General features: G+C 42.3%; 1 protein-coding gene across 2 annotated transcripts; it reads left to right on the top strand.

Annotated features, from left to right (window-relative positions):
- Positions 2,672 to 17,885, top strand: WISP3 (WNT1 inducible signaling pathway protein 3). Of its 2 annotated transcripts, XR_001918526.1 has the most exons (6): positions 2,672 to 2,791; positions 8,399 to 8,696; positions 12,864 to 13,106; positions 15,264 to 15,325; positions 16,270 to 16,463; positions 17,533 to 17,885. XR_001918526.1 is itself a non-coding variant. In XM_018053051.1 (5 exons), exons 1-5 carry the CDS (start codon positions 2,744 to 2,746, stop codon positions 17,812 to 17,814), a joined length of 1,065 nt encoding a protein of 354 aa, XP_017908540.1. In that variant the 5' UTR covers positions 2,679 to 2,743; the 3' UTR covers positions 17,815 to 17,852. The 2 variants fall into 2 exon arrangements, 1 of the variants encoding a protein (XP_017908540.1); XM_018053051.1 differs by lacking the exon at positions 15,264 to 15,325 and having other exon boundaries at positions 2,679 to 2,791; positions 17,533 to 17,852.

The following is an 18,400-nucleotide window of genomic DNA, read 5'->3' as shown; positions in this document are numbered from 1 at the left end:
AGGGATACTTTGCATGTTTATTTGTTCAGCATCTTTTCTCTCTGTAGATTATATAGCTCTATGGGGCAGGGATTAAGTGTGTTTTGTGGACCAAGTACAATCACTTAACCTCAACTTTTTAATCTGCTAAATGAAGATGGTTTTAAATACTGCTTTTGCCTACCTCACTGAGCTGTGAAATTAAAAAAGATAATACATGTGAACTTCCTTGTAAATCATGAAACATGATGCAAATATTAGTTATGCTCTAGGTACATGTCTATTTGAATGTACATCACAAACTGAACGCTTGTGAAATGGACGCCTAGGCAGATTAGCATTTTGTTAAATGAGATAACAGAGGAATGTGTTCAGAGCAAGACACACACCAGGACGGCTCCTGGTGTCCAAAGTAGAAGATGGCAGAAAAGCCGTATTCATTCAGTCCATCCACAGTGGGCTTGAAGTTGTTGAATAGGAGCACACCCATGGCTGGAGATGTCTAAACACAAGCTGCAGTGAGTAGCCCAGAGCCCCTCCATCTTGTACACTGGGGGAGAGGACTCACAGGTTCATTCTCAACTAAGATGTTCCTTTCCTACCAAGAGCCAAGGATGGGAGTTTGACCCCTTCCCCTGCCCCTTGGCAGAGAGACTATAGAGGGAGGAAAGCCATTTCCAGAAGAATGGCTGCTGCCGTCAGCATGTACAGAGAACACGTGGAAGGGGCGAGTCTCCTTAAGTTCAGACACTGAACAGATAGGTGCAGCATCACATTCAGAACAGGAGGGATGTTGTTCATGAGTACGCTAATCCTGGGCTTAGACTCTTCTGCCTTCGATGAACCAGTGAGGAAATGAGAGCTGATCCTTTCTCATGACCACTGTGGTGCATGAAACCCTGAGGCTGGGACCCCAAAGATCAGATGGTGTTAAACCAGAGACATAAAAATAATGGGTCAGATTGGACTAACGCAGACCCATCTTCCTTCATTAGGCTGTTTTCAGGTGTTAGGGAGACCAAGCTTATCCTGCTCCCTGTACGACAGGCCAATCAATCTAGAGACGAACTCTTTGGGCAAGGATAGCTTTATTTGGAAAGTCAGCAAGCCAAGAAGATGGTGGAACCGTGCCCCAAAGAACCATCTTCCCAGAGTTAGAATTCAGGCTTATTTTATACTAAAAGGGAAGGGAGGAAAGTCAAACATTTCCTGATCCGTCAGCCTCCAGAGGGGATGTGTTAATATCTTCCTTCCTGCAGTTATTCACAGGAGGGTCTGGTCCAGGTGCTTCCTGTGAGCTAAACAAAGGTATTTTATTGATATAGCTTTATTCTCATTACCTGGGAGGCAGGGTTCCCAGAGATGGGCCATGATGTCTAACTTTAGCTTATAGGCAACATCCCTTTAGTGATTAACTTGCAATAGAATACGAAGGCTTTCCCCTGTTACACAGGTTTTATCCTATTTCTCAGGCAGGAAGATGAGGAGTTGACATCATACCTACGCTGGGTATTCCTTGTTGTTTGGTGTGTGAGTGATTATGGTGTAATTAACTACTTAGTAAACCATGAGGGGTATGTTTGCACATTTTATGGAGTCCCTGGCTCTCTGAGGATCTCAGAGTCCTTGTTGTTGGCAGGAAGCCCAGTTTTTCTCCAGGTCTTGGGCCTTCAGTCACTGTGTCTTTATACACAGAAAGAGAGGTGAGCAGTGAGCCCAGGAGAGCTAACAGGTAAATCGAAGGCAGGTGACGGATCACAGGGAACGGAAATTGGCCCTAGAATGGGGGCAGGAAGATGGGCCAGACACTGGATCCACAAGAAGACAAAACCCCATCGGAGGTGCACCCCAAGATATACAGACAAAGACCATAGTTGAAAGCTGGGTAAAAACGCCATAAACCACTGGACCCAGGAGGAGATGGGCTGCTGACCACACATGCTGGGGAAGTGAGAATTGGAAGGGAAGGGGCGTACAAATCTGTAATAACTTTAAAAAAATTCTTGATTTGTTAAATGAATGATTGCCACTAGTGTAACTGTTTTGTCTTAGCCCTAAAAGACTGGGGGTAACTTTACTCTGGTCTGTCATGGGGCTGTGGCCACAGAAAGCGGCTTCTCTCAGTCCCCGGACTGTAGGCGTCCACCTGGGTTCCATCTACAGATTTCCAAACCTAATCCACCTGGTAGGAGAAATGTGCTCTAACAGAGGTAGGCACCTGGCACTGTGATAAGAAGCTGCAGAGTGAGGGAAGGTGGGGCAGACCTGTTACAATGTGGTGGGAGAACTGGGCAGGGGCAGGCTGTGACGGGGTGGTCAGAGGCCAGACTTGTCCCCTGTGTTTTGAGGGCCCCAGGAGAATAAGCAAGCAGCAAAGAGAGGGCCTGGGGCGGCAAACCCAGACAAGAGGCTGAGGGTTAAGGCGGGTAACTGCGTCTAACATCACCATTTTGCTCAAGGCTGGCTCTGATCTCCTGGAGCGGGAAGAACAACAGTTTTTTCAAACAGAAGTCACCCTTGGTCTGGCCCCTCTCAGTCCCGGGAGAAGCGCGCTCCAGGCCTCTGCGAAGGTAAATATGAGAAGAGTCGCCTGAAAGTAAACAGGGTATTAAAAGGGATCTGGGAAAGCGAAAGCAGTCTGAGAGCTGGAGCCCAAAGTCGGGAGCTGGGAGGTGGAGGCGTGGGTCCTTCCTCCAGGAGACAGAGGGGAGCTTTGTGCGCCGGCCTCGCAGCATCTCCGGCTGCGCGAGGCCGGCCCGGGGCCATGCGGGGGCCGCTGCTCTCCACGCTTCTCCTGGCCTCGCTGTGGCAGGTACGTCCTGGCTCTCCCGCCGCTCCGTCCCGCCGGGGGCTGCGGTGGCCCTCATTTCCTCAGGTCAGAAATCAAAAAGGAAGAGAAGACGGGGGAACTGGAGGGGTGCGTTCCTTGTGGAAATAGCTCCAGACAGTAGGGAGCCATGTTCTTCTAATCAAGTCCTGTTTTAGTTCATGAGCTTCCGGGAAGAGTGGAAAACGTTGCTCCCTTTCGGGGTAGGGTACTAAATCCTGCTTCTGATATGTTTGAACAGCCCCCAGGTTTTCATAAAATGTATTTTTTCCTTTTTTTAACTGGAGTCTGCCGGGCGCTGGCTGCCCTGCGGGCGGGGTGGGTGGCGGTGCCGCTCTGCCGGCGCCAGGCGGGCGGACTGCACAGAGCTGCTGGAAAAACAGACCCTGACGGCTCTCTTCAGCTAAGCCTCTGCTTGTTTGAGAATACTTCGGAGCAAACACTTAATATTTTTAAAACATTATATATATTTTTTGGTCTTTTCTTAACTCATGTGTTTTTCACTTTTCATGAGACAGAATCCGTCCACAAGATTTTTAAATATTTTGAGCAGCAGACCAAAGGGCAGTTTAATTCAATATGAGCGATTCTTTGCTTTAGCATTTTTTTTTCATTAGACGATTGAAACAGAGTGGCTTATTTTATGGATTTATCTACATGGTGGAGGTTTTTGCTAGCTCAGAGGACAGAGCTTTTGAAACTCTGTGTTTTAGAATACAGGGATGTGTGTGTGAGTTAATTTGATTGAGGTAGTTAAGCAGCAGATGTATTTTAGAAAACAGGGGGTTGAAAATTGTTATATATGGAGAGATTTAAGAGCTTAAAAAGGTCATAACAAGAATGTCAGCGGTACCAGTATGTGGACAGATGGAGAGATGCTTTTCCCCAGTAGGAGTGAGAGGTGGCTGTCTATTGCCTAGTCCACTGCCCTTCAGGAAAACGCCTAACACTTTTGCAGATTGAGAACTACAGCATATCCCTAAGCAGCAAGTATTCCAACAGAGAGAGATGTGCCCCAAAAAAAAAAAAAAAACAAAAACAAAAAGAGGTTATAGATAGAGCAACAAGAAAATATTATGCTTAATGGCAAAGTTAAGGGTCTGAAGTTTTGAAGGGTTTGATAGTACCTACCATGTATAGAAAATCTAATATGTGCCAAGAACTGTACTTCACACGTTAGTGATTAATAACTCAAAATAACCTTGCAAAGTGGGTATTCTTGATCCTGCTTTACAGAGGAGGATTGAAGCTCAAAGATCAAATAAATGAATGTTATCTAAGATAAGCGTAGCTCTGTGGTCAAAGCCCTCATTCTTTCTGTTGTATTATCCTGATGATTCTTTCGTTGTCTTAATATTTCGATTTTGAAAACAATCAAAATATCTGAAGAGAAGAGAAAGTTATATGTAATTCTTTGTATTTACCCACATATTTACCATTTCTAGCACCCTGATTTCTTCTTATATTTCTAGCATACTATCTGTTGTAATCTTTCAGGTGGAAGAGCTTCCTTTACTACTTCTTGTGAGGCAGACATGTTAGCAATAGTTGCTCTCAGTTTTTGTTGATCTGGAAATGTCTTTAATTTCACCTTCATTTTTGAGAGAGAGCTCTACTGGAGAGAGAATCCCAGGTTGACAGTTTTTCCACCCCCCACTCTTGGCATTGTCTCAGGGTGTCTTGTTCTTATTTTCCTTCTCCTTTTCTAAAGACATAATATCCTGGTGTTTTTTAGGGTCACAGCAAATTTGAGAGGAAGTTTCAGAGATTCCCTGTGTACCGCCTGCTGCCGCACGTGCATAGCCTCCCCCCTCCACTCCCTGATTGTCAATGTCCCCCGCGACAGTGACACCTTTGCTACAACGAATGAACTGCATTGTAGTAATAGTTCTGAATGAACCTAATGAACCTACCTTGACACATCGTAACCATTCATTGTCATTACTTATAGTAGCTTTCACTCTTGGTGTCTGTACCTTCTGTGAGTTTGGGCAAATGCATGATAATGTGTATCCACTACTGTAGTTATACAGAGTATTTTCACTTTCCCAAAAATCCTTTGTGTTATACCTGTTTATCACTTCCCTCAACCCCTGACAACCACTGGTCTTTTTACTGTCTTCATCATTTTGCCCTTTCCAGAATGTAATGTAGTTGGAATCATACAATATGTAGAATTTTCCAGTTGACGTCTTTCACTTAGTGATATGCCTGTCTTTTCAAGGCTTGATGGCTCAGTTCCTTTTAGCACGGAAATATTACTCCATTGTCTGGATGTGCTACAGTTTATCCAGTTACCTACTGAAGGACATCTTGGTTTCCTTCTTTTAATGAGAAGTCAGATCACATATTTATTGTTTTTTCTCTTGTATGTAATACTCTCCCTTTCTTAGACTGATTCCAGGATTTTCTCTCCATCCTTGGTTTTCAACAGCATTACCTTGTCACCTTGGAGATTCTATAAAAATGCTTCAAGAACTAGAAAGATAAACATGTGTCACCAGGTGGGAAGTTTGGGGAGTGGGCACTTCATTAGAGGAAGCAACATGAGGAAAAGCATGGAGGAAAAGCCAGCCTGGGCCCTCTTGTCAAGTGCGTGGCATGGGAGGAGAGTGCATTGAGCAATGCAGCTAGAGAGGAAGGCAGGAGTCAGCACACATAGGGTTTAGATACCCTGCTTAGAAGTTTGGACTGTATACTCTTGACAGTAGGGAGCCACTGATGGGTTTTAAGATGAGAAGTAAACTAAGATACGTTTTTGTTTGTTTGTTGGTGGAGATGCTGGGGACCAACCGATATTTTTTAAAGAGATCCTTAAAAAGTGGGAGATTCATTGAAGTCCTTCTTGAGGAGACCAGTTAGGAACTTACTGCAGCAGTACTCAGTAGCAGTGAAAATGAGGGAAGAATGACTAGTTTTAGGGATATGAGGATGGTAAGAGGATTAGTTGCTAAATGACTGTAGGAGGTGCGGGAGAGGAAGATGACCTGGATGACTCCCAACTTCCTACCTGCAGAGTGTGGAAACACTGTCTCAGGTGGGTGGGCCAATGATGAGTTTGTTATGTGAGTTTTCCTGTAGGAGATGCTAGTGGAGATGTCCAGTAGGCAGTCAGCTATGTGGGTCTGAGCTCAGTGGAGTCGTCCTGGATGGAAATTTATATTTGAAGCTGCATAGGGTTAAAAATGAAGGCAAGAGGGTGGGTGAGAGTGGGGACAGTGAGATCAGCAATCCATTGAAGTCATCAAGCAGCCATGAGCCTAAATCTAAGTCAAATTTAGGGTTACAGGAGCCTGCAAAGGAGATTGACAAAATATGTCCAGAGGTAGGGATAGAATTGGGTTGGGGTGACAGGGAGGCGCTGGTGTCATGAAAGTCAAGGGAGAGCAGAGAATGAGAGTCCAGTGCCTTAGAGAGGGGGTCAGGTGGGGCAGAGAGTTCAGGAGCATGAGCCCAGCTGAGAGGCCACTGAGCCTGGCAAGGTGTCCGTGGTAACCACGGCTGAACCTGGGCAAGAATGAGAAGCAGGCACTCACTGTTTCTACCCTTGCTATTTCTACTCCTTTCACATTTTGAATTTCCATTGCCCCTCCTCATCCTCCAGAAGCCCAGCACTGTACCCTCAAAAAGTCTATTCTCACATTGTACATTCAACTCAAATAGTAGCTGAAAGTGTTACTCTGGGGAATACATATTCCATCAGTGGTAAGGAAAAAAAAAAGGCTGAAGATTTAATGGTGGAATTTCAAACAGATACTTTAAAGTGTAGGGTTTTTGAGTTGGAAAGAGGTTTGGATCTCTGGATCAATCCAACTGCCTTTAGTTCCATCAAATAAAAGTTGAGAATTACAGACATTACTTGCCAGGCTCTGTGCTAAGGGCCAGTGATGCACCAGCAAGTGAACCTCAGGTTCCTGTGGTTGGGTAGCTTTATGGCAAGTGGTGAAGATAGGCTCTTATTCACAGTTTCAGTACACAGGTAAAAGGGAGCATGGAGAGGTTACAGAAACTCTTCTGGAAAAGGTGGTAACTCAGTGAGGGAGTGTGGGGGGCTGAAGAAGTTTGTAGGAAGATTGAACAGCCTCAGATATGCAGGGAACCGCAGGCATTTTCGTTTGCTGGAAGCTAAGGGATGTAAAGAACTCAGGAGACAGGAGGGCCCTGAATGCTGTGCTCAGGAGCTTGGACCTCCCTGCAGGTCCAGGACCTTCAGGTGTGAGGGAGGAAGGAGATGGAGCAGGTAAGGCTGGGAAACTCAGTGAATGGTGTCACACCATTCACTAAAATGGGGACCAGCTGAGAGCCGTTTCTTGGGGAGAGAGAGAGAGTGAGGTCCTTGTGGGACATCAAAGTGGGAGAAATCCTGCAGAAAGTATTGAGCTAGTTGTGAGCCCATGGGGAGAGTCTGGGCTGGAGAGGAGAACCAGATGCAGAGATTCAGTGATCTGTTCAATATCCAATCTGATTTGTGGCAAGACCCGGCCTAGGGAAGGGAGGTGGGAAGGTTCTGGAAGCTGCCTGCCTGGTTTAAGTACCTTTTCTTCTATTTGCTTGATGTGTGACCTGGAGTATCTTAAGCAGTCTGAGCCCCATAGTCTTCCTTTGTTACATAGAGCACATTATTTCCTGTTGCTACTGAAACAAATGGCTACAATCTCAGTGGCTCAAACAGTGCAGATTTATTCTTTTGCAGTTCTGGCCTTTGTAGTCTAAAATCAGGGCTAAAATCAAAGCAGGGCTGTGTTCCATCTGGGGCATCTAGGGGGAATCTGTCCTTTGCCTTTTCTAGCTTTCATTAGCTACCTGCATTCCTTGGCCTGTGGCTTCCCTTCAGCAGCGGCCTCATGTTCCCTCTCGTTCTAGCATCACATCTCCTCTGATGCACCTGCCTCTCTCTTTCCCTTAAAGGGAGAGCAGATTGGAGGGAAGAATTGGGAGGATGTGTCTGATCTTGTGAAGTTTGCTATGCTTATTGCATGTTGAAGTGGAGATCTGTTAAGTAGGCAGTTTGAGTCTGAGCTCAGAAGAGAAGCCTGGGTGGAGATACGAGATACAATGAGGAATGTTACTTTAGAGCACTTGCCCACAGGGAGCTCCAGTGCTCAGAGACCAGAAGAAACCAGCAGAGGAGACTGAGAAGGAGCCATGGGTGAGGAAGGAGGAGTAAGAAAGAGTCATGTGTTGGAAGCTGAGTGCGGAAAAGTTTAAGGAGAGACTGATCATGTCAGTCGGGCTTCCCAGGTGGCTCAGTGACAAAGAAAGCTGCTATCAGAGCAGGCGATGTAGGAGATGGGATTCGATTGCTGGGTTGGGAAGGTCCCCTGGAGAAGGAAATGGCAACCTGCTCCAGTAGTCTTGCCTGGGAAATTGCATGGACCCATGGACAGAGGGGCCTGGTGGGCCACCGTCCATGGGGTCACAAAGAGTCTGACACGACGGAGCGTGCACGCACGGTCATGTCAAATACTGATATTATTACAACTTACCATGCTGTATTCTAATGTTAATAATTTGGGTGAAATCTATTTCTAGAAAACCTCTGAAATTGGTTTTAGGAACCATATCTAACGCCACCTTTATTGTCCGATGAAGTTCTGCTGCAGGGCCCAGGGCGCTGGGCTCTCAGACACAGCAGGCGAAGGAAGTCCTGGAGAGGTGGCAGAAGGGCACCATCGTAAGCAGTTTTGCCACTGGCCCTGTCAGTGCCCTGGTCGGAAGCCCAGCTGCCCTCCTGGAGTGAGCCTGGTGAGAGATGGCTGCGGATGCTGCAAAATCTGTGCCAGGCAGCCAGGGGACACCTGCAACGAAGCTGACCTCTGTGACCCCCACAAAGGGCTGTACTGTGACTACTCAGCAGACAGGCCTAGGTACGAGACCGGAGTGTGTGCACGTAAGTGTTTCCTTCTGGACCGGCTGGAAAATGTGGAGTCTAGACAGGACTTTTTTTCTGCAGGTTTTACATTGGAATAATCATCTTCATTTGACTAAATCTGAGGTGGGTTTAGTTTTCATGCACCAGTGAGACTGGCCTTGTCATATTGAACACATCTGAACTGAGCAGATGTGACGCACATGTTCAGAAACCCGTTGTTTTCTTGCATTGAAATGATCTTGAAGTTCTTCTCAGGTAATTGCTTTTAGTGATAAAAATAGGAGAAATTATGTGAACAGTCTGACTTATTATAGTGGCAAAAAGGACAGTTTTTGTTATACTATCAAATGCAATCTGAATTCAGCCTTTTGTGTACCTGAAAAATATTCTTTCTTAATATGTAAGGATATATCTCTAGTATTCAGATATACTGCTTTAATCTCAGCCTTCCAAACTAACCATCAAGTTTCTGTACTTTTCACTGAGGCAGATTTGTAAGAAAGAGGGCGGGGCACCCCAAATCTCAGTTGGGCCCTCAGCTTTATGAAGGGGGGGTCTTAGCTCTGGAGACTGGAGTGTGCTCAGTTGCTTCAGTCATGTCTGACTCTTTGTGACCTTATAGACTGTAGCTCGCCAGGCTCCTCTGTCCACTGGGATTCTCCAGGCAAGAATACTGGAGTGGGTTGTCATGCTGTCCTCCAGAGGACCTTCCTGACCCAGGGATCAAACCCGTGTTTCTTATGTCTTCGGCATTGGCAGGCGGTTTCTTAAACACTAACGCCACCTGGGGAGACTGCTCAAGACCTTCTAAACCTATGCCTTGACAATAATCGAAGATGCTGATTTATTTAGGAATAAAAAGTAAAATTTCTAAGGGAAGGGGAAATATTCATGTCAACTGAGTGGTTTAAGTTCCTCTGTAGAACAGTCTAAGTGGGAAGATTAATTACTGGCAGAAGTTAGGTTGTGAGTGTGGGGTGAGAGCATATCTCTGGAGCTGGGGTGAATGTGTGGAATCATTCAAGTTCAGTAGCCTGATGCCTCTGTCCAGTTCAGTCACTCAGCCATGTCCGATTCTTTGCGACCCCATGAACCGCAGCATGCCAGGCCTCCCTGTCCATCACCAACTCTCAGAGTTCACCCAAACCCATGTCCATTGAGTCAGTGATGCCATCCAACCATCTCATCCTCTGTCGTCCCCTTCTCCTCCTGCCCTCAGTCTTTCCCAGCATCAGGGTCTTTTCAAATGAGTCAGCTCTTCACATCAGGTGGCCAAAGTGTTGGAGTTTCAGCTTCAACATCAGTCCTTCCAATGAACACCCGGGACTGATCTCCTTTAGGATGGACTGGTTGGATCTCCTCACCATCCAAGGGACTCTCAAGAGTCTTTTCCAACACCACAGTTCAAAAGCATCAATTCTTTGGTGCTCAGCTTTCTTTATAGTCCGACTCTCACACCCATACATGAGCACTGGAAAAACCATAGACTTGACTAGACGGACCTTTGTTGGCAAAGTAATGTCTCTGCTTTTTAATATGCTGTCTAGGTTGGTCATAACTTTCCTTCCAAGGAGTAAGCATCTTTTAATTTCGTGGTTTATTATATTGATTATCTCTGGGTTCAGATTCTGAACTCTGTCTGTGGAATGACCTTGAACAATTTGCCTAACCTCTCTGTGGCTCAGTTATATCGTATGTACTTTCTATCTTATAGAGTTCTTAGGAAGGTCAAATGAAATGATGACACAAAACCCAAAATATCTGGTATCACAATATCTGGTGTGTAGTAAATTCTCAAAAATGTAATTCCATGTACAGTATGATGAGTATCGTAACAGAGCACAGCCATGAGAAAGGGGGTGACTCTGGGACCAAATCTGGCCCACAGTCTGTTTCTGTAAACGATGTCTCCTCAGAGAACCACCATGCCGGTTCAGTTACATATAGTCTGTGACTGCTTTATAATAGCAGTATCTAGTAGTTGCAACAGAGGCCAAATAGTCTATAAAGGCTATATAACTTTACAGAGAATGTGCTGATTCATCATATAGAACAATGGTTTTCAACCTTTTTTTTTGGTCTGAGGATCCCTTTAGTCTTATAAATTAATAAGGACCCAAAGAGATTCTGTTTATGAATTATTTCTTGGACTTTAATGGATTAGAAATTTAAAACTATTTACTAATTCATTTGAAATGAAATAACCTTCCCATGGCAAATTAATAGAAATAATATATTATTTGTGAAAGAACTTACTTTAAAAACAAAGAAAAATTTAGAGACAAGTGAAAGTGGAATTGACATTTTTTGCAAATCTCTCTAATGTCTAGCTTAACAGAAGATAGATTCTTACATCTGCTTCTGCATTCAGTATATTGCTGTATGTTGTTTTAGATTGGAATATATGAAGGGATTCCATCCTCACACAGATATATTGCTGGAAAAGGAAGGAATGTTTTAACTTTTCAAATAATTATATGTTTTTCATATTATAACTTAAGTGGAGTTTCTAAAAATTAGCTGCATCACTGCTAATCATGTGGACTCTGAAAACACGTCGATGAACTTACCAGACTCTGTGACATTAAAATACATTGGTTTAGTCAAAGACCCACTTGGAATAGGGTTTTTCCTCATGCATAATTTTATAGCAATAGCATACACTAGTTATTTGGAAAATACCAGTTTGGAACAATGGTTTATGGAGATTTTTTTCTTTTTTAAATCACATTATTTAGTACCAAACTCATCAGAAAAGCCTACATCTTGGGTAGCTATAGAGATCTCAGTGGTGGACACAAGTTTTCCAGAATTCTAATTTTTGCTCGACAGCCTTAAATTCTGTCATTGGCAACAAGTACTGTCAGTTGTTTTCCTTGAAGTGATAGGCTCACCTTGTTGATTTTTAAGAAAATATCTGCCAAATACCCAAGTCTGAGTAACCATGATGTATCAGTCAGTCACTTCTTCAGGGGAAATTACCACTAAAAATGTGGCTAGTTAGGCCCACAACTGAAATGGTAACATAGGTGCTTTTCCTCAAGATAACTTATCGTACTTTGGTACAGTATTTACAGGAAAGCCCTATGCATACTTCTGTTTTTTCACATGGAATATTAAAAAGATGTTTTGATTATTAAGATTTAGTAAAATCTGTGTTGTTAAAGACATTCTTAGTAAAATTAAGAACTCTTTTTTAAAAAAAGTATGCTTACGTACAAATGCATGGTGAGGAAAAATACAATGGCTAACATGTACAGTCTGATTCATTCTAAGGTGCCAGCAGCTATTTTAGCCACCCCTCCTTTTGCACGTTCGGTGCAAATATCAGCTGAGTGAACAAAGTCGGTCACATCTTGGTACTGCGAAAAAGTTTTGACTTTCCAGTTCTGTGAAAGGGCCTCAGGTACTGCCAAGGGGCCCATGGACCACACTTTGTGAGAACTGCTGATCCAGGTCAAGATAACCCTCAGAGGAAGTAAAAGTTTTCTTCCCGTTCTCTTAAAAACAAAATCAGTTACTGTGCAGTACTGTAAACAGATTATGATTTCTTCATCCATTCACTTACCCCAACTTCCTAGGACCATATCCCAGCCTATTATTGAACATCTGGGGATATGTGTCTCACCAGCCACCAACTCGGCTCTGAGGTTTACAGTCATCCTGGTGCTATATTATGGGGGTTTCCAGATGGCACTGGTGGTAAAGAACTGGCCCACCAGTGCAGGAGGTGTAAGAGATGCGTGTTTGATCCTGGGTTGGGAAGATCCCCTGGAAAAGGAAATGGCAACCCATTCCAGTATTCTTGCCTGGGAAATCCCATGGACAGAGGAGCCTGGTGGGCTACAGTTTGTGGGGTTGCAGAATCCGACACTACTGAAGTGACTTAGCACGCAGCACGCACACAGTGCTGTATTCATAGTGGTGGGTTTTTGTTTTTTTTTTCAATTTACTGCAGAACAGGGTCTGAATTTTGAAGGTGATCACTTGGGGCGGAGTATCTCCAAATCTAATGAAAATGTCTCATGTTCACTTTTTACAGATGTTCTGTGAAGGAGGCTCCAGATGGGACCAAGGAAATTGAGAACTACATAAAGCAGAGAACAGTTTGCTCTAGGGTTTACAGCTGGAGGTCTAGACTAGCAGTTACAGTTCTTTGGTGATTTTGTTCTTTTCTCCTTTCAGATCTCATTGCTGTAGGGTGTGAGTTCAACGGGGTGCATTATCAAAATGGCCAGGCGTTTCAGCCCAGTCCCCTGTTCAGCTGCCTGTGTGTCGGCGGGGCCATTGGATGCACACCTCTGTTCATACCAAAGCTGGCCAACAGGCACTGCTCTGGGGCTAAAGGTGGAGAGAAGACTGATCAGTCAAAATGTGGCCTGGGGTCGTCACAGAAACAGCTCTCAACAAGCTACAAAACAATGCCAGGTACTTGTTATGTAGAACTATTTCTCACAGACAACTTTGCCTGGTTTTCTCTCCTGTTCCTTTTATGTACCAAGGGACTCAGTACGACTTATTGATTGGTGGTCAGTGTGAGATTTAGTTTGAGTGTGCCATTGTACTTGGTCTTTGCCTCAGGCAGGTATGCTTTAAGTATCTGAAAAGGGAATTTTATAGTGTTTTAAACGTTTTTCCTTTTTTCTTTGATCACGTGGCTTTGCAGGAAGGAGCTTAGTTCCCCAACCAGGAATTGAACCCAGGCCATGGCAGTGAGAGTACTGAATCTTAACCACTAGAGAACTCCCAAACTATTCCAGTTTTCTGCTAGGTCAGGAAATTCTAAATTACTACCTCTCCTTATTTCCATTCAACCTCTCAGGGCTTTCCAGATGGTGCTAGTGGTAAAGAACTCGCCTGCCAGTACAGGAGACGTTCACAGACATGGGCTCAATCCCTGGGTCAGGAAGATCCCCTGGTGGAGGGCATGGCAACTCACTCCAGTATTCTTGCCTGGAGAATCCCATAGGCAGAGGAGCCTGGCAGGCTACAGTCCATAGGGTCGCAAAGAATTGGACACAACTGAAGTGACTTAGCATGCTCATGCATAGGAAAACTGACCAAATATTGTTGACATGTACCCTAGCCTGGAAAAACTTATATTTGTATTATTTTGGGCAAGAAGTATGAACTCTCCAGTTCCGATACAACTCTTTCGTATGGTAAAAGCAGAAATGAAAGGCTACTGATTAAAAATATTAGAGGGTATGTGTTGAATTTGTAAATATTTCTAAAAACAGATAAAAGTACCCTTTCCTTCACTCTGAAAGTGAAGCTTACTGATTTCCAGCCGCTAAAGAAATGTGCAGACAGGCATCTTTGAGTAGGTTGCCCAGGTATGGGAGCAGCCGGAGACTTAGTGAGGTTCTGCATTACTCAGCTGCAGCACCTGGCCATTTATAGTTGGTGTCACTGTATTCATGACCCTTGTATTTGGTCCACTCTGAGTTAGCACCTTATTTAGGTGCTGGGGTGTTTCGGGGGACAGGGTTTTCAAAATTGCCAGCAGCTGAAGCACAGGTGAAGGACTCAAAAGGGGGTAATACTCATGCCTGTTGTTATTCACATCTGTGTTTTCATACGGAAATCAAGACTGGCTTTTTCTTGAAATTTAAAGCTTAGTAACTGAAAGGTGCCATGGAAATATGGAGTATTTATATATGCTAAAGACTCCTAAATGCACTTGTGTTATGGGAATAGTTAATAAAAGCAACCATAATCAGAGAAATAAGTTTTAGATCTTTAAAACCTAATCCTTGAAGGGGGAACATTCTCTGGGATTCCAATTACGACTGTTAATTCAAAAAAATTTAACAGGCGATGGCAAATTGGCATTTACCATATGTGGCTTTTCAGCTAACAGCCTGATACTACTAATGCTCTAAAACTTTTTAAAATTATAAGCCAAAATTTTTTTTTTCCAAATGGACAAGATCAGTTGATTTTCTGCATTGAATCTGCGTGACTTAAGTTCTTAGGACCCATGTGTGAACCTCCCTGATGAGACCAACTTAGAGCAGCAGTTGTCCCCAGGTAAAGGCCTTTGGATCAAAGTCAAGTTGGTCTCATTTGTTAAGTTAGAATGGCTTCAGTGGATTCACTTGAAACCTGGTGGAGGACACGTCAGATGGTCATTCTTAGTGGTTAATACTTTGCTACAAAAAATTACTCTCTCAAGTGCTGTTTATTAATATTCGGACCTAGATTTGTTTCAGAGGAAGTATACGTTCAGTGTAATATCTCTTGCTTATCTTTAAAACTGTACTTATGGGCCCAGACAAGTTTGGCTTTTAAAATGAAGCACAAGGACACACACATACTTTAAGATGTATTTGTCTAGTAACTTAGTTAATTCCAGAGTCCATGGTTGGAATCTAGCTTTTACTTGGACAGCAGGAAGCATGCAATGACTTAATGCCTCTATGCTTTACTCACTGCTCATTCGACACTAAACTTTTACAATTTCTTCCAGTTTTCTTGCCCTTAAATGAATGCTAAGCAAATTTCCTGAACTGCAGCTCTTGGCTTAACTCTGAGGGGGATTACTGGTAACACGACAATCTAAACTACCTTTATTTATTGCAGATGCGCCAAGCTTTTACCCTGCTTCCTGCCCTGATGTCTTTAAACTGCTGCCTGCCTTCCAGGTATCTCCATTTTTCTGCTTCCTCTCCCTCAGTTCTGTGTGCAGTTGGAAGATCCTACTGTAATAAAACTGCCAACAGTTATCAAAGTATCATTGTATTTGAAGACAGCACATACTTCCAAGTGACTGATGTTTCCTATCAAGAAAGCATGGGGAGCAGTCCTTTTTAAATTGACATTTTAAAGTAATGTAGCCAGAATTTTGCTGTGTTCAATTGCAGACTCAAATCTCTACCTTACTTCTGAAGCACCCACTTTAGGATGTAATATTAACCTGAAGGAAACGCTTTCCACTCATTCTGAAGTGGCATGAAATGTCTAGACAATGGAAGGGTTAGGCCTGATACCACCGGGAACGTTAACCATTAAACTGAATAAAATAGATGGCACATTTTTCATGACTTAGTATATGATTATTTAGTGTAGAGAATCTTCTAAAGGATTAGATTTTTAAGTGGTAAAAAAAATTACTGGTCTCATTGATAGCTGAATTCTCAGATTTAACTTTTGTATTTTCGATTTAATAGTAAGACCACATTGTCTGATTAATATCCTGAATTCCTTAATCCTACTCATGTCTGTCTCAACATCTGTTGAAAATAACATCAAGCATAAGCCAAGAACCGGAGAAAAGGTGGCTGTCCATCAAAGCATACACTTGTTGAGTACTCAGGGTAGGCTAAGCAGAAACAGGCAAATGGGCATTTTACCCAGTTTCTCAAAGACAATGCATTTTTATTCCTAAGCTACTGGACTATAATATTTGGTCAAAAGGTAATTTGGGGAGTAGGGAAAATAGAATAATTAGACCATAAGCTTATTTTATTCAGAGTTACATTATATAAAGTTCAGATCTATAAATCATTAGCTTAAAAATCAGGATTAAAAATTATCTGCATGAGTACATACATATTTAAGTACATATACTCCCCTTCCTCTATTTTAGCATATAGGAATCTCCCACTGATTTGGAAAAGAAAATGTCTTGTGCAAGCAACGAAGTGGACCCCTTGCTCCAGAACATGTGGGATGGGAATATCTAACAGAGTGACCAATGAGAACACCAACTGTGAAATGAGAAAAGAGAAAAGACTGTGTTACATTCAGCCTTGTGACAGTGATATCTCAAAGATAGCAAAGGTAAAGTTTAATTATATTTTTCATTATAATTCAATATTGGGACTCCTGAAAAGTGTGAGTATGTGTATGTGTGTTCTGGAGGTGTTTGTTAATAAAACCACTTCATGAAACTCTTGGAGTCAAACTATCTTGAAGGAAAGCAAATATTAACTAGCTGCACTTTGTGGGAAAAATTTTCATTGAGCAGAGAGAAAATGTTAACCTGTGGATTCTAGAATATTCTAACAACGTAATAGTCGGGTCTCGATCAGTCTGATTTGTTGTGGTACCCCACCATGTATACTGTTTAGGAGAAGATCTTTTTCAGATTCTTTTTCCTATATGTAGTGGAACCAGAACCATCAATAAAAGATTTTGGTTGCTACCCTGTAATTAGGAAAACAAACATATGAACAGCAGAGCAGTTCTGATCTTAAGTTATGTATCACCAGCTTGGAGAGGGAACCACACCATTTCCAGAATGCTTTGCTTAGTTACTGCTTCCCAAAGGACTGTAATGTCATAATACACACTCTAAGGTTGCTTGGTATAACTAGAGCTGGTCCTGTTTCTGGAACTAAGCAAGATGACTGTCTCGAGACTAATTTTTAGAAATGCTACAAAACCAGTCTTATCCCCAAGTTATTCCCCATCAGAAAGTTGACAGTTTCAAAGGGATTAAGATGTTTATTCATCTATCCATTTACTTAAACTGTGTTAGCTAATTCTCTAAGTCTTGGCCCTGGACATTAAATAAAACAAAGATTTTCATTTATTGTGGAACGAAGTGAAAGGCGGACAAGAAAAACACATTGGGGATTGGGTGGAGGATGCACAGGGAGGACTTTCAAAGTCCTCTTGTGGGAGGGGATTTTAAAGGTCGAAAAGGGCTGGACATGACTGAATGCAACTATTAATGCCCTATTAATATTAATAAATATTAATTTTAATAAAATGCAACTATTAATGCCCTAAATGCAGCTATTTTCTGTGTGTATGTACAATAGTCTATATTCTATGAAGTATCACTTTTCTGAACTATTATAATCAAGTTTGAAGAGTGACTACTTAATGTTATATATCTTTTCAGATTCCCAAAGGAAAAACGTGCCAACCTACTTTCCAACCTGTCAAAGCTGAAAAATTTGTCTTTTCTGGATGCTCAAGCACTCAGAGTTATAGACCCACTTTCTGTGGAATATGCTTGGATAAGAGATGCTGTGTGCCTAATAAGTCTAAAATGATTACCATTCAATTTGACTGCCCCAATGAAGGGTCATTTAAATGGAAGATGCTGTGGATTACATCTTGTGTGTGTCAGAGAAACTGCAGAGATCCAGGGGATATATTTTCTGAGCTCAAGATTCTATAAAATGAAGCACAAGGAGGAAAAGTTAAGGTTAATCATGTTATTACATCAAAATTTAAAATGGTTTTAAGAGGGTGGCAAATTTGCCTTATTAGTTTCAAACAGTAAGAATGCCTGGATGTTCTCAGATAACTGTATTTAAGGCATTAGAAGCTTAAAAAAAGGTTCTCCCAAAAATATATGTAAAATATGAAAAACCTTAAAATTGAGCTCTTAAAATGTATAATTATGTAATAGTTGGTTCTGTCTACATATTCCATGAAATAAAAAATTATACAATTCACAAGAGAACATTTTATCCTATAAGATTTTCTAGATTAAATCTTAAACAGGAGTAAGATTAAGCTGTAAATATATTTATTATTTTCATTGCCCTATCCTGAATATTAAGATTTCTTTTGGAAGGAAAAAATGGAACTTCTTTGACCACTGTTGACAGTTACCTAAATTTTTATACCAAACTGTAAAAAATTTGATTTCCAAGGTAAAAACCAAGAGCAGTATACTTACTTTGAAAAGGAAATAAAATAACACTAAAGAAAGCACACAAGATTTTTTTTGGCTTGAAAATAAATTTTCTCAAAATTAC

The sequence above is a fragment of the Capra hircus genome, chromosome 9, assembly GCF_001704415.2.
Source record: "Capra hircus breed San Clemente chromosome 9, ASM170441v1, whole genome shotgun sequence".
NCBI classification, from domain to species: Eukaryota; Metazoa; Chordata; class Mammalia; order Artiodactyla; family Bovidae; genus Capra; species Capra hircus.
The sequence above is the reverse complement of the archived record's forward strand: the minus strand, read 5'-3'. Positions and strand labels throughout refer to the sequence as shown.